The sequence below is a fragment of the Haliaeetus albicilla genome, chromosome 2 (assembly GCF_947461875.1).
Source record: "Haliaeetus albicilla chromosome 2, bHalAlb1.1, whole genome shotgun sequence".
Classification (NCBI taxonomy): domain Eukaryota; kingdom Metazoa; phylum Chordata; class Aves; order Accipitriformes; family Accipitridae; genus Haliaeetus; species Haliaeetus albicilla.
The window spans coordinates 73,328,216-73,345,028 of NC_091484.1; the positions used below are offsets into that span (position 1 = coordinate 73,328,216).

The 16,813-nt window shown below is 41.6% G+C and overlaps 1 protein-coding gene across 1 annotated transcript in view; it reads left to right on the forward strand.

Annotated features, from left to right (window-relative positions):
* Positions 1-3,279: 3,279 nt before the first annotated feature.
* PRKAG2 (protein kinase AMP-activated non-catalytic subunit gamma 2) overlaps positions 3,280-16,813 on the forward strand; it is a 225,368-nt gene continuing 211,834 nt past the window's right edge. The window contains exon 1 of the mRNA XM_069778231.1: positions 3,280-3,507. Coding sequence (XP_069634332.1) covers positions 3,406-3,507 — 102 coding nt within the window. The 5' untranslated portion in view covers positions 3,280-3,405. The remainder of the gene's footprint in view (positions 3,508-16,813) is intronic.

The following is a 16,813-nucleotide window of genomic DNA, read 5'->3' on the forward strand; positions in this document are numbered from 1 at the left end:
CGTGCTACTTCTGCTGAGTTACAGCTATGGCTTGGTCATGGGGAGCACTGAGGTGGTATTAGGCAGAAACAAAATGTGGCTGGTGTGTTTGAGATGCTGTTCTGCTTTCCCACCTGAGGGTGCATGAAACCTCTAAGTACTTAGGGTGATATTCTCAAAAGTATTTTGGTACCCATTTGTCTGTGAAATTAGCAATTGAGATGCTTACATGCCTCTGAAAACACAGTTGTTAGTAGTCAAATTGACAGGATTTAATGTGGAAAAAAATAATTTTAACTCTCGTTAAAAGTATTTATGATGTTGCTCGTTCATACGATCGCTGCATTTGTCCCCAAAAGATAAAAAAAAGGATAAAACCATGATGCCTTACTGTCTGAAATAACTGGTGATTCCTTTATTTTATAGCAGGGTCTTATTAACACTTGATTTGATGGGGAGTCAAGCTTCTGAAGTCTAGCAGCTGTAGGATGATTTTGGCTTTGGGTTTTGTTTTTTTTTTAAATATGTCTCTAATCCTCAGAGCTGCAATGAAAAGTTTAAAAATATGACTGGAGGATCAAAGGTCGTATTTTTGGGATCTTAGAGGATCAAAGGAGAAAAATAAGAATAACCCCACATTGTGGTATTATTGAAGTTAGAAATATGCTTAAGGCTATATCATGTTGGGGGGGAGGCTGATTCATGGTGGTTTTTTAGGTTTGGGAATTTGGCCATATTGACATTATGTTACTTCCTGAAACTTATTTTACATTATCCACCGTTATTCATATAAATAACCTACAAGAAGAAAAGGAATTAATTTAGATTTAAAATACTGAATGTGGAAAATAAATTATAATATTGTAGGAAACAATTCTGCATAAATAAGGGAATGGATTATATATATGGTAGGTTTTATTCCACCTTATCTGTTTGTTAATTTAATAAAGAACAGCCAGGAGATCTGCTTACTTATGATACCTAGTGCTAAAATCCTTCTAAAGAAATTCTACCTCTTTTTTTCTTTATTTTTTAACTTTCAAGACCGTACTTGCAATGAAGAATGTCGTGACAGTTTTTTGAGAGACATGTTCAGTAGTAATTTTCTCACTTCTTGATTCCAGGGGTCAGTCATTCCCATATCCCTTGTCAGCAGCACTTGGTTGGCAGAAGAGTTTATATAAATGTTGGGGGAAAGTGGCTGTTACAGACCTGTTCCTCTTTTTTGGGGGGGCTCCCAGGCTCCCCCAGGCACCATTTACTGTCTGGGAGAATTCTGCTTCCTCTGTCCATGTGCCATTAATATTCCTTTCTGATGCGGTGACAATGTTGTTAACCCCTGCGGCCTCATTTCTGGGTCTGCTTCCTTCCATGACGTCCTGTAGGAACATATAGGACAGTTATGTATAACATTAAAGAAGAGGGTTCATATTTTTATTTGATTCTGTATGGTTTTAGAGAAGTGGCTACTGACTTTATACCTGTATCTGTTAAATCCTGAGACTTCCATAAGGAGGGAAGTAAATCTGAATTCTTTTATTTCTTGAAGATAGCCATCACAGTCCTATATTTTTTTCAGAATATAAGAAGATTTTCGTGGAAAACACTTCCACTTCTCCCCTCAATGCTTATAAATCATTTTATCATAGAATCCTGTAAGATTTGTTAGAGGTAACTATGGTGCAGACTCTGTGAATGCACATGCACAGCTTTGAACCCAGTGAAAATCTGTGTTTAAGTGATGTGATCAAAGGTCTGTGGCTGTAACGGCCTTGGTCCAATTCTCAAATTCAGACAGCGTAAAATGGCGTAGAGATTGTCCGGGGAAGAAGAGTCACTTTTTTTTTCTAGAACAAAACCTCCGATTTTGATGCAGAACGTCTGTTTGTTTCTGCGTGTATGAAAACCACTGGCTGTTTTAAGGCAAAGACATCCGTCTCTCTCTGCGGTCCAAAAATCCCAGCCCCGAAAGCCTGCCTGGCAGCAGGGGTGGCATTGGCATGGTTTTGCTCTGTAGCTGCAAGGCAGCGTGGTCTGAAACACACCAGCAACCGGCGCAGCCACAGGTGAAGCGGATCCTGAAAGATTTTCGTCTTCTGATACTCCGTAACGCCAAAATCGTTTCCCCGCGGGGCGTGATCCGCCTCTTTTCGCTCGGCCGAATTCGCGTTTGAAGGCTTTTTGGAGGGAGGGAGCGGGAAAAAAAAAAAAAAATACAAAAATCTATGTTCAAGAGGGGACCGGGGCCCTCCGGGGCTTGGCACAAGTTCCCTGGCAGCAAGCGGGAGGGCAGCGCTGTGCTTTTGCCCAGCGGGAGTGAGCCTGGCCGGGACGCCGGGCTGGTCCCCCCCCCGCCCAGCGCCATCCCTCGGGCCGCGGGGGCCACTGCAGCAGCCGGGCTGGGCCGTGCAAAGCCGGTTCGCTCAGGGCTGCTGGCTGGCCCGGGAACGCTTGCGGGGACCGAGGGGGGAAATAACCCTCCTTTAGGGCACGACCGCGAGAAATCCTGGGGGAGGGAGGGAAAGGAACCGCGCCGCCTTTGTGCGTTTTTGGCAAGGTGAAACCCAGCCTTTTCGCCCACCCCAGTGCTCCAGCAGCCCGGGGGATGCGGGCACAGCCCCAGCTCCTCTCCCCCCCCCCCCCCCCGAAAAAAACAAACGGGGGGGGGCCGGGGCGAGCGGGAGCCCGTGGGGGGAAGCGGCCGCGAACACGCGGCGGGCTGCGGAGCTTGGCCGCGGAGGAAAGTTGTGTCGTGCTCGTCGTGCACTTCCTGGCGAACCGGCCGGGGCTCTCGGCAGCGCCCGGGATCCTCCTCCCTCCCCGGCCGGGCTCCCCGCGGGGCTCCGCCGGGCAGCGCTCGCCCGCCGAGCTCTCCGCGGGGAAGCCGCGCTCCCTCCGCCCGGCCCGGCCCGGCCCCCCGCGACCGCCGCTCTGCCAGGAGCCTCGCCCGAGCGCCTTCCTCTTTTCGTTTTGTTTTTTTTTTCTTTCTGTGGCGTTTGGGTGTTTTGGGTTTGTTTTTTTTTTTTTCTTTCTTTCGGGGGAGAGTGCGGCCGGGCTGGGCGAGGGGAAGGAAACTTTCTCACCCCCCCAGGATGCTCCGGATATTTTTGAAAGGGCGGAAGAGTGAGAAGGCAAGCAGCGTTTGTAAGGGCATCTCATGCTCTTGAGAAGGTCTCCCCTGACACCTCGCTGCTGGGATTAAAGGCCGGAGCTGGAGAAACTCCTCCCCTTCCCTCTGCTTCTCCTATCCTCCCCCCCTGCCCCCCCCCCCCCCCTCAATTTCCTAAGGCCATTAAAAAAAAAAAAAGAAAAGAAAAAAGAAAATAAGGAGCCTGGAGTAACTGCGGCCGGTGGGACGGTGGGGAGAGGTGGAAAAGGAGCTTCCCTCTCCAGATCCATTGCCCAGCACCACGCCTGGGTGAGGGGATGGGAAGCACTGCCATGGACAAGAAGAAAGATGCCTCCAGCAGCAGCAGCAGCAGGAAAACCTCCAGCCAGAAGAAACTCATGTTGCGAGTGCACATCCCCGTAAGTGGCTCCTGGCTCTTCCTCCCCTTCAGCAGCTGGCGTGGCTTGGGCGCTGGAGCATGTTTTTCTCTGACATGTAGAGCAGCAAAAGGCAGGGAGAGGTGTTTCCTGCTGCTGAGGTGTGGAGTTTGGGGGATGCTGGGCTGGGGAGTGCAGCCTGTGCAACAGGCAAGTCCTCCACATCTGGGGTGGGTTGGAGCATGGTGGGGTCCTCTGGTCTCTGCCCCCATGCAGTGCTGGGAGCTCAGGGTGCAGTGTCTGTGGCACGGAGGAGCGAGGATAACTCCGGCTGCACCACTGCTTCCCTGCCCTGGGCTGTGGGTTTTGTTCAGTATGTCTCATCCAGTTCACCCACAGACTCACAGTACGGTTTAGCAAAAGGTCTGTTCCCCCCCAAATGCTGGTCTCAACATCCCCGGGTTTGGCTCTGGGAACTGTCCGTGCCTTGTGGCTGAATCAGTGTTTAATCTGACTCTTCCCTCTCTCAAAACGAGTCCACATTTGAATTTCCCAGGGCTGGGAAGCCCAGAGCTCTCTCAGGTTTCGACACAAGCAGTCTGTTTATTGCTGAAAGAGCAGGGACAGTTGTATTGCTGTGGTGGAGCAGACTAGCGAGCCATGCAGTCTGTTCACCGACTCTGTTTTGTTTTGTATATCCACACTATAAAGAAACATGCAAGAAACTCTAGTATATAGATACAGAATAACCTCAGACCAAAAGTTTCTCTCTATTCCCAGTGAGTACTAAAAGGCTGGCTGGCTCTTTCTTCAAGAGTTTACATGCCTTTCAAAACTTTGATTACTGTTTTTCTTTACTATTAGGATGTTCTTGTTATCTACATAACCATTTAGTTTTTTATTCTCAGTCCCGATATGCTTTTGGTTTTAGTGCTTCTGGCAAGAAATGGCAGAGTCCCTGTATCTTTTCCTGTGCAATCTGTTTTGGCTTTTTTTTTTTTTTTTTTTTTTTTTTAAATCTCATTATATAAAAGTGGGAAACAGTCCTACACGTGTGTCTGCCAGTTCGCCAAGGAGCAAAAAGATATTTCTGGTTCTAAGTTTTTCCTTTGTTTTAGGGAAGAATAAGAAGTCAAAGCAAATTTATTAGGTGTCTTGAGTGTGTGGAATAAAATGGAGGAGAAATACATGTCTCTTCTGCAGATTTCATTTTTCTCTGGAGAGGAATGCAAGCCCAAGAGCTTAAGCCAAACTTCTGGAACTCTGAGTGCATTCAGTACTAGGAGAAAAGGGTCTGTTTCTGCTAACATGGGTGTTGCATATGCATTTGTGACTGGAGTTTTTAGGCAATAATCTTTGCCGTGTTACCAGTAGGACTTCACAATAGGGATGTAAAATACCAAAAAGATAACATGTACCACACCAAAGCGCCACTCACCCTGTGCACGTCGTTCCTTTCCATCCTGCTCGCTGCACTGAGTATGTCATCTCTTTCCATAGCCCCCCCACCTCTGACTCAGTCTAGCCAGGAACTTCTGTGCAGCTGGATCTCCACCTCTGCTCCAAGAAGCTGCATTTTCTGCCTGCTGAAGAGCCATAGGTAGTTTGGGAGATGCTGCAGTTGCTGCAGGATTTTGTAGGATTCATCTGGTGCTTTTGAAATACCTTCCGACCACCAGATAACTCTGACCACACCAGTACTTACAGCAATTTTCCCTGTTTTATGTTTGTGAAGCTACGGTGGAAAAAGTGCCTAAGAAACTTGTTCACACTTAAGCAATATTGACAGAGGAAGACTAATGCTTTTTCCTAATTTTCCTAAGCTTGTAGACAACCTTTCTTCATGACTGTTGCCTTAGTTCTGTCTTGGATGGACCATCATTAGTAGTGGGCCATAATTTTTCATGTTCATTAATCTCTTGGCTTCTTTGCTATGCAGCTTGTCACCTAGGTAGTGGTAGTTATTCAGATACAAGCCTGCAAATGCCTGATATTGCTCTGAAGTCAACATGAGTTTTATTGTTCACCCAGTTGGAAGCAATTCAAGATTTGGTAGTAGGATAACACCTTCCATCCCTCCTCTCCAGCCCCAAAATATGATCCTTCTGTTCCATTCTGCATCATTGTAGCATTCCGCATCATTGTAGCATTCCTGAAATGGACTATTGGGCTCAGGATCTTTCAGGCTGTACCCACATTTTTGGTGGTTTTCTGTTATCTGGCAGAGTTTAAATATGACTGTGCTATAAGAAAGAACATTTTTCTCATTCTCCTCATTTGACAGTGGAATCTGCATTTGAAAAGATCCATTTAGACTGTTTTTTTTTCTCTTTCATAACGTTTTCTTGGCTGTTGTTTTGAAGCATCGTTCCTATTATTTCAGTGGCGCCTGTCAGTGTAGCTGTAGTTGTCAAGTGAGCTTTCACCAGACAGTAATTTTTATTTTGTTCATCCTCTTCTTTGTGTTGCTGTGAGATCATGTTTATTGCTGAGACATGTAATTCTTGCTCATTGAGATCTTCAAATTAGGAACAAGAGAAGGACTAACAAGGTCTGAGTAGGAGAGGAGAGAGGAGTCAATTCTGAAAGAGAAAGCAGTGGGACAGAAAGGTACTGCTGTGGTGCAGGCTATCCTGAAACATATTTATTAGTCATGTAGAAATGCTGACTGAAAAAGTAATGACAAATATTGTGAAAAAAAAAAAAAAAAGGTGAATAGTGCAAAATACCCTACAATTAGGTTAGAGGATTGTGGAATAATAGGCATGTCTGAAAAGAAAGTTGTATGCTTTTCTTCCCTCTCCCACATATTTTTATTTTTTGGGGTTTGCCTGTGACAGTGGAAAAAAGATGTATCAATTTAAGAAAGCTAGTTTTGTGTCTTGCAGCACTCCAGGGCATTTCTCAGGTACATATTTCTCAAGCGAGAACAAGACATGATACAAAAATTCTGGAAACACTCTATTTTCACCTTCTTTCTGTGCTCATTCTCCTTCAGCACAAGTGGGTGATGCCCAACCCTGGCCACTTCTGGGAATAGTGGTAGACCACTAAGTTCCTGCCAGTTGGGTTTCCTATCTGCTCTCAACTTGGTGTTAAGTAGCCAGGTGTAAAGTGGGGGCAACTGTATTCTGTTAGCATGGCAGGGAATTACTTGCTAAATTGTTGCACCAATTGAGCAACTTTTTGTTTTGTTTGTTTGTTGTTTTCCTTGCAAATACACAACTGACTAACCAACTAGTAATTTCGATGGACCATAATATAACTGCAGTAGCCTTTGTAAAGTAGAGGTCATATATATCACCCTCTGTCTTTACCAGCAGCACATTCTGAACTCTTGAAATTAGAGATGCCTAAATGGAAATTTCTGGTCCAAATACCTTTGAAAGCTGCTACTGATATGAATAGAAACCTTTGCTCTCTAGATGCATCACATCCGTAATATGAAGACATTAGCATTATAAAATTCCTTTTTAAGCCATTAAAAGTTAATGCTTACACATTGCTTTGAACATTTCAAAAAGTCTTTTCTAAGATGGGACGCAATTGTCTGCTGAGTAGGAGCTCACAGCAGTGAGATCAGTATGTTCTTTTGTCATTTTGCAAAATTGATCTGTTCTAATGTTAACATTACCATTGTAATCCCATGTTGCTGGAAAGAAAAGGAGAGATTCTGCTCTTGCTTACTTTGAATTTCATCTGGGATAATTCAGTCAGTGCCAGCAAAGTTATGTTGTATTTACACTAGTGCAACTGAGGGCAGACCCTGTCTCAAGAGCTTCACCGTGGCAAGTGCCAAGCACCTGGTGCTCCCAGCAGGTGGAAATTACAGAACCTTGGCACTTCCTTGGATTTTTCCCAAATACATCACAAGATGACTTTTTATTCAAATGAACAAAGAGATTTTTTCACAGTAAGGACAAAAATAACATCTGCAAATGAATATAAAAACATCTTTCAGTTCAGTGAAGTGTCTGTTGCCTCTGGTACTTCAGCCCTGACAGCAGAGTTGGTGCACTAGATGCTCTTGGAGATTATGATCCTTTATTTTCAATGTCACACAAACAAACATCTCTGCACACTTTCTCCCATTTCTTTATCAACCTCTATGATTTTGAACAGTCTCCTCAATGTGCAAATTTATTGCTGTTTCCAGGCCTGTTGTTACATTGGGATGCCAGGCTGAAACATCAGATGGCTTCAATATTTCTAACCCGATAGATGACAATGATGTTCTGACAGCTAGTGTTGGCTCAGGCTCTGCCCCTCCATCTTGCTTTCCACACTTGCAGTCATTAATGGCTGCATGCCTAATAAATCACTGTGAAATGATTTTGTTCTGTCACAGTTTTTTTGCAGGGTGCTTGTCTCCCGGTAATTGCTGGGTGGGCTGATGAGAATAGCACTTCAGTGTAGGGATCACTTTAGGAAGCTGCAGAGGAGGATTAAGCTGGTCAGTTCTTTCAGAGGAGGTGAGGGAATCAGCTTCCAATGTGATCTAGGAATGAAAAAAAAAAAAAAAGTTTTCTTGGGAAAAGGAGGTGGGGGGAGAGTGAGACAGAGGAGAGAGAAATGTTTCCCTAAAATTAAATCTGCAACTGTCCTGCCACTTGCTCTCATAGGGCAGACTCTGAGTTGTTCTGAGCCTCTGTGGCCTTGAAGTTTAAATTTGGATTCCTTCCTAAAGGGCTGATCTATTAAGGATCTGAAGGGCAAGTGGTATTTGCTCAGGAGTGTTGAGCTTGCACTTTGAATCTACCTGAAGGAAAAAAGAAAGTATTTATGTTTGTAGTCATAATAGCTGCCTCTGTAATTAAGGAATTTCTTAGTCTTTTTGCTTTTAAAGCATAACACAAACTGATCATGAGGTTATTGAAAAGTACTGCTTCTTTAAAACATCACTTTTTCTGGTAGGAAATTCTGCTCCTAAATGGTCTCATCCAATCTCCTTTATTTATACTTGTGAGCCTGTGAAGAATGTGGGCTCAGAAAAATATTAATTTCCTTAGAGGAATAAGTCATGAATGTGGAAGGAACCTCACAGAAAGGTGGATGGTGAGACTTTTGGTCTCAGGGAGTGTTACTCACACCATGCTTATATTGGGAATTACTAAAACAGAAGAAAATGTCATGCTCCTAGGGGGATCAGGAGTGAAGCAGAACGTAGTGATCTCCACCTGGGAGGTTCCAGTCCCTGTTCACACATCTGCAACATTCAACTTATGCCCAATTTCACCTGGGCACTACATTGCATTCAAGGGAGCTGCTCAGATGTGACCAAAAGCAGAATTTGACCTTGAAGACAGGATTCAACAATCATTTTGTTGATGATGTATGGACAGTCATGGCAGTAGGTTGGTGTGTCTGTGTGCTGGCTTGGCAGGCTAATGGGAGTAGAAAGGAACCAAAACTGTGTCAGCATGGCTGTTTGTAGACCAAACTGTGGACATTCATGTTGAGTGAAATACCATGTATAATTCTCATCCCTTTGAAAAAGAGCTGAATTTATATCAAAAGACATCCCGTGCATAGGGAATAATGAAAGAGCAGAGTTGGTTACAAAAGAAATGAAGCATCAAGGAAGACATCAGTAGCAGACAAGAGATGCCACAGAATATGTCTGTCTGGCATAGAAATAGCCCCTTTGTGGGCTACGTTGCCCTAGACTGATCATCAGGCTTTGACAATTAGCCTGCTTCCAGGGCCTGATCTGGTTGCAGAGGACTGCTGTCTCAATTTGCTACTATTGCTTGTGCTGTAGACACACTGGAGAAAGTGTTATGGCCTAACAAATAGGGAGAGTTATGCATGTCTTCAAAGACAAAAAGCAGCTTGAATGTATCTTGAATGGAGTATGTTTTTTCTCCTAGAAAGGAGAACTTAGGTATACACATGAATGTAAGATGCTATCAATAAATGTATTATTGATGGTTTGGTGATATAGTGCTGTGCTACTACTAAACTATTTCTAGTACTAGCAGTGAGTTGAAACAGTGATGCGTATGACAATTTCTGCTGCAGAATCATTTTTGTGTTTATTCTTTAGGTAGTTGTAGAAACTGGAATATAATGCTTCAGTTTAGTGTTTGCTTCTGTAATACTGTCTCTCTTAAATTGCTTGCATATAACTACATATGAAATTGTTAAAGCGTGAAAGCATTTATTTACATGGTAGAGAATCAAAACACAACATGGTACTTCAGGTTTCAACACTGAGGATTCATAGAATAGTATACAGTGTCCTTTAAATTTTCATATAATTTAGCATGACAGTAAATTACATTATGTAAGCGTGACTTAGTGGGATGCATAGCAAATGCATTGCAGTATGTGTTTCATGGTTGTCATTTATATCACACTCCGTGATTGTTCAGACCTTATGGTCATTATTGCAAAGGGTCCCTGTGACCTTCTGCTCCAAAAACAGTACCTATGTCATAAGCTGAAGACTTAATCTGTTTTTGCAACCAGGGTGATAGAGCTATATGCCTTTTTTAAGCTGCTGGAGAACACATTCATAGATCTGGAGTTTCATTAGGAGGAAGTGTGTGCATTAGAAGCATTATCTGCCATGGTATGAAGCCTTTATCATCATTTATTTACACCAGGCATTGTGTGATTTTCAGTCATCTTTTCACGTCAGTAATGCTGCTGGAACAATGAAGATAAGAAAATAGTCTGCTTCTGCAAGCTGAAGAAAGAAAAGCTATCTAAGTGATCAGAGTGCTGGCTTACAGCACTATGAAATGCAGGATTTTCCTGCTCAGTTGTAGACTTATTCATGGTATTTTGTGAATGACTGATGTTCAGATCTGTTTTGTGGAAGCTATGTGCCTGTTGATTCCTTTAGAAAAGTTTGGAAACTTGTTTTCCATGGAATTAGAGAAATCAATGCTTGGTGAGCTAGATTAGGGGTAAAATTTGAATCCAATCATGAAGAAACATTTCAATGAAGACAAGCTCTCCATAGAAAAGGTATAGTTGTAAGAATGTGATGGACTAAACAGGTGCCATTAGCATTGCCTATAGCCTGCCTAGTGGAAGAAATGGATTGTTACCTGCATGCCACTTATTTTGAATGGACTCCACATGGAAATCGAGAAAGACACCTGGAATTATGCACAGAATCCTGAATTGTATCACGATGACTCTATTTTTGCTACCTAGCCATAGTCTTTGACAAGTTTCCACAGATTCAGGACTGTTCTATGCCTTTAAATAGTTGTGCATGTAATATGTTTGCTAAGCCTGTATTGTCTTGCTTTTGGTGATATGGCCTTTAAAAGGTGTAACTGCTAACAAGTGTATTTATAGAATCATGAAATAGTTGAGGTTGGAAGAGGCCTCTGGAGATTGTCTAGTCCAGTCCTCCTGCTGACCCTGCGGTCAGCTAGACCAGGTTGCTCGGGACTGTGTCCCATCAGATTCTGAGTATCTCCAAGGATGGAGACTGCACAACTTCATTGCTCTGAAGGAATGCATTTGGGCAAGTGAAAGCTCCTTGAAACTAAATATTGTTCAGCCACTACACAGGCATACTGAAATTAACTCCACAGTTGGTTGGATCTTGTCCCCACATCTGGGGATTGAATTGGATTTGGCCATGTAGTGTAGAGACTTCTGGGAGAAGCATGCTCTGAGATGGGAGTTGAAACTGGAGGCACGGTAGTCCCAACAAGGCTTGTGGAAGAAAGGGACAGTGAGGAAGAGATTTTAAAAGGTGCTTAGTCAGTGTTATCACAATACATATGGGAGTTTGCCAGCTTCTCAGTAGAGCATTGCATCTTCTGGAATGTGGTTTTCATCATGTGTTGTCATTCCTTTTGCATAAATTAATTAGAGGGGAATTTGCTGTGACTGAGTATTAATCATGGCATCTGTGTTGGAAGTGTGATCTAAACCAAGAGGCATGAGGAAAGACAGTTCAGGGTTAAGAACAGTAAATCATCACCTAGCTGTCTGAATCTCTATCTGCTATACTGCCTGAGATTGGGCAGAGGAGAGTCCTTGATGTAAGCTTTGCATTGCTGAAGGGCTGAAGTTTGAGGTCCACAAAGAAGAAACTTTTAAAGTATCAGTGAGCCACATTGAAACAGTGAAACGTCTTATAGGATGTTCTTTCCATCCGTGACTGAACGCTGTTGAACTAGATGTCTACCCATGCATAAGGATACCTATGTTAGTAAAGACAAACTCTCTGAAGAATTTAAAGCCTTCATAGGTGTTACAGACTGGAGGCAGGTGAGAGGAAACGATGTTGTACCTGCAGTACTGATGCTCAAGTAGATGGTTAGAGTTTAAGCAACTTGCTTCATGTTGTACAGGAGTGTGACAGTTGGACTCATGAAGTCTTGAGACCTAGTTCATTTATCTTAACCATAAGCCCAACCTTCTTCCTATCTTATTTGTCCCATAAGGATCCATGTACAAGCTCAGCCTAAGTCAGCAGTGATGGAAAACATTTTTCCGTTTGCGTTTTGAAAATACCTGTGAAGTGAAAGGATTCCAGTCTAATGTCTACAGACAGTCATGCTGTGTCCTAAAATAACACTGTTAGGACTCTTGGCAGTCTGATCAGGAAGACCAAGGGTTGAGGTTATTAGATAAATCAGAGGAGACTATATTAAATTCCAGCATCAAAGGTGGTACTTCAATGAGTGTGCTTACTTATCACACCCTCCATGTGGTTCATGTGGTTGTTGAAAGTTGTGAAACGTTAGTCTTTTTTTTTCTGAATAGCTGGTGGCACATCAGTTGTAGAGCTCTTGAAACAAGGCATCTGGCATCTGCAGCCATTTAGCAGTCATCTATAAACTTAAGCACATGAGGTTTGGGACATTCGAAACAGCACTTGACCAGCCACCTTCAACCTACAGCACCCTCCAAAGAGTTTGCAGGCATCCTGTCTGCATTCTGTACTCCACTGACTTGTCTTTCCAGTTGCTGGAGCTGGGCTTTCCCCAATACTGCTGCCAGCTAGTGCAGGAAAGAGAATTCCAGCATGGTCTCAACACTGTTCTTCTTGGATATTCCCTCCACTAATACTAGACCAACTTTACATTTTTATGGGGAAAATGGAGAGCTTCTGCCATCTGAAAAGTTGAGCCAACATTATTCATAAACATAAGATTTATAGCCTGAAATGAATGGGAGGTAGAAGATGTTATTCAGCTGTTCTCTTTGCCCTTTTATTTAGCTAGTTGATGTTAAAGGTAAATACTAATTTAATAGACTTCTTTTAGTTGGGTGATGATTAATTATACATTTTCCTTATATTTTTTATGTTTTTGAGAATGACTGTACGCGCTCTAAGCTATGCAGATGCAGGAGGGTACATGCCAGCATTTTTCTTTATAAAGTAATACCAGTAGTTCAAAAACTGCAATTACTTCAATACCTTTTTTTCTGTATTGTGTACTTAGAGTTCTGGCTCCTTTCACTGTGGCAGACCTGTGGAGGCATCATCAGTTGGCATGCAAAAGTTGCTGTTAAATGAACTCTTCTGATTTTCAGCTGAAACACTGAAGTCAGTAAAAGAGGAAACATGCCTTACTTAACCATGTACAATAGTGGGCTAGTCTCCATTACTTAGTAAGAAAAAAATGTTTTTCACCCAGTATTCAGCAGCTGTCCTGGTAGACCTCAACCAATAGTTAACAATGCAAAGCAAGCTGCTGTTCACCAGTTGGCTTTATTAACAGACTATGTGTATCCTCCTATCCCACCACAATGCTGAATAAAACATGTTGTCTTACAATGCCTTCTTAGTTAGCCAACATGCTTTATTTTCATGGTGTACATTGTCAGATAAAACAAGTGAGTGGTAACTTGGTAAGCCTTGGTAATTCATTGACTTTTGATGTCCATCTGTCTATAATCTGAGATCCAAAAATCCAAGAACAGATGACTCAAGTTTACTTGAAATGCCATTCACAAGATTAATCCTTGAGGAAAAAGAGATGGGATTTTCAAAATAATTTAGGTTCCTTTGCAGTATTTGAAAATGCTACTAGTCCACTTGCATTAGGATGTCCTTAAATACATTTGAAAATCGAGCTTTACATCTTTCAAGCTTTCAAGATGCCATTCTTCCCCCTCTGCTATTTACACCTGTATTACAAAACAGAAACTGATTTTCCTAATTTTCCACTCCCAATAACATTCTCTTGCACCTGATACCTAAAATGGAAAAAAAACCACCCCAAAACCCCAAGTCAGAAGCTTGTTTTTTATAGAACAGAGATTGAAAGTAATACTAGGAAGTAATATGGGAAGAGATAAATAGCAGCTGTTCTCTTGATGATAAAGACTGAAACTAATACTGATACTTAGTGCAGTGCAATCCATTGTGACACATGATAAAGTCTATGTACGACCTTATATTTGACTGACAGTGACCAAGTATTACATATGATAAAGACTTCAGAAAGAAATTCCTTTTCTGTTCCCTTCAACTTTTCAATGTAATTTGAGAAAAAGCTGCAATCATTTAAAATTTGAGAAGATTTTTTATTTATGTATTTTTTACCTAGTTTTTTTACCTATTTATGTATTTTTTTACCTAGTTTTGCTAACTACTGTAGGCATTTAATGTGTTTAGACTCACTGTGGATAGTTATTTCAAATTACTTTCCAATATAAATGTTTTTAGAGGAGAAATATATTTCACTGCCATAATCTACATGTACTTTTTGTCAGCATGTTTATGAAGCAGAGGTATTTGGGTTTAAAGGTATTTGGAGTTCTGCAAGTCAGTGTCAATATTGCTTTGTGGGCTGCCGCTTCTTGAGGTCACTGGAGGAAGACAGGACGACACAGGGGAGCTCCTCAGGTTGTGAGAAGCTGAGGGGGTAACCAACCGAGTCTTTGAAATTTCTCTATGCATATCAGTTGTAAAACAAGCTTTTAGCTTTTACTGTATTTGAGTTGAAGTAACTGAGAAAGAGGCACACATGTAAAAGCAAAGGCTGGTAATACCAATGGCAGTGATCAGTATATGCACTTTAATAGATGAGAGTTGGAACACACAGGCTGAACATCTGGGGACATATGTCTGGTGATCACTTCTTGGAGGAACGGTAAAATCTAATTTCTGCGGACTTTAGCAGCAAAATGAGAGGAAATATTGAGTAGACACTCAAAGGAAACATCCATTTTCAGAGAAGATATTTCTAAGAGTTCATTTCCAGAGAGCAGTAGGTACCTTTGATTATGTTTTATGGTCTTGAATGTTCTGTGCACTTGAGTAGGTTAATTTAAAAAACATGTAAGGACACAAGTGCAGAGCCTATGTGTGTGAAGGGAAGGTGCCCTGCATGCAGCTGTTTAATATAAACTGAATAAATTCAGTGTGTATGTACAAGCTGGCAAATTGCTCATGTTGCAGAGAAATGAACTGTGATGGAAAATGCAATAGATATTTAATTATTTCAGAAAAACCCCACATTATGAATATGCTTCTGCCTGATGTTAAAACATCTGGATTTAGTTTCTAGCTGTACTAAGATTCTTTTCGATTTCATATCCTGTGTTTTAATGTCACAAAACAAATAGAACAACGAGCTGACTTTGCATCTTGACCTTTAGGCTGTTTTTATTTCTGGTGGGGTTTGGGTTTTTTTGGTTTACAAGACTAAGTAATTTAATGTCCAGTCACCTGGGGTATTGTGCTAAGAGATTAATGCATATTAATTTGAGTCCTACTGTCCCAGATAGTTGTAACTAGGACTGACTTTCTTCCTTGTCTCTGTCTGCTTCCCTGCATACAGCCGTTGCTGTAGAAGGCCTCCAAGTCATGTCATGTCAAATAATGCATGGTCTTCAGAGCTCACTGGGGGAGAGAAAAGTCTGGGAACAATGTGAACAGGCACAGCCAGGCACTTCCACTAATTGTTGATGTGGACGATGGAATACAAAAGCAGAAGGAGGGAGGGGGGAATGGAAATGTGTCTTGGTGTGGAAACGACTGTATAAAAACAAATATGCCTGGGCTTGCTCATTGGGAATGTACATGTTGCACAGGAGAACTCCCACAACAGGAATCCTCTGCTTTTATCTGCCCCTGCCAGATAATTTTAGAAGGTTTCTTTTTTTTTTTTTATTTACCTCTAGAGGCTTTCTTGGCTATTTGGGGTTGTGGAGTTCAGCAACCACGAATTGTAAAAGGTAGTGGCAATTTACTGCCAAGCTAGCTTGAAATTATCTGTGAATTTTTGGTTCTAGTTATTTTGTATTGCCTAAATATTGGGAGTGGGAAATTTAAATGAATTAATTATTAATGTAACATGCTAGTGACATTTCAAAATATATTCTGCTGAAGTGGAGTTAAATATCTAAGTGACTCTCTTCCATACTGTGTCCTCTAACACACAGCAGGGTGAAGTGCTTTGCAGATCAATTATATAGAATAAATAAAATAGAATACAGTGACATATTTGGGTTTTTTATTCATAACGAAAACCAGAATTTCCTCTCAAGAGCTGTTGTGCTGAAATATCTACGTTGTATTTTGCTTAAACGCTGAAAAAATCAGGTAAAGACAATGATGAAGGGATGACCATTTGGTAGGAGGAGCCTGAAAATGGAACATTTATCCCATAGGATGGGAGCTATATGAAATCATGAGCAATTGAAAATGAAGTTAATAAAGTTAGTGAGATTCATAAAGTAAAATGAGATCTATGCTTTATCACACAGTGGAACTTTAGCTACCCAAGGAAGTTACCAGCCCATGCTGGGATTCATAATCCTCTGGAGATGAAAAAACTCATTATATCAAGGAAACAGAAAACACAGGTGATACACAGGGCACCTGCATGTTCATCTATGTCTGAAAGATCATCATACTTATGCTGAAAAGGAGGTATTTCTGCAGTGAAATGCAACAGCTGCAATTAGTAATCAGCACGATGCAACACGATTGGTAAAAATCCAAATGCTTACTTTATCCATTTACTAAATGAATCGCAAATGTCTCACTGAACCGAGAACTGTTATGGAGGCAAGAGGAAAGGGAATAGCCAGCAGAAACACCAATTTGTTGATTATATAATGGACCTATCATTAGTAACTTGATTATGCCAATGCAACTGCTTTTTCACCAAGACAGATACTTGTTCCTACCAGGGCTGATTGATCTTGAAAAGCAGTCTGATTATGCCAGAGTGTGTTTTAAATGGAAAATGATAATAGAGTTAAGGAAGATGGAAGACTATTTACCGTAGAAATATGATTGCTGATAGCATTGCAGAAAAGTGAGAATGCAGAAAGATAGGATGATTTATCCAAGGAGTTAGATTTATCCCTTTTTAGTTAAAATTATGTAAATTCAGTGCTGTGAAAGTTATCA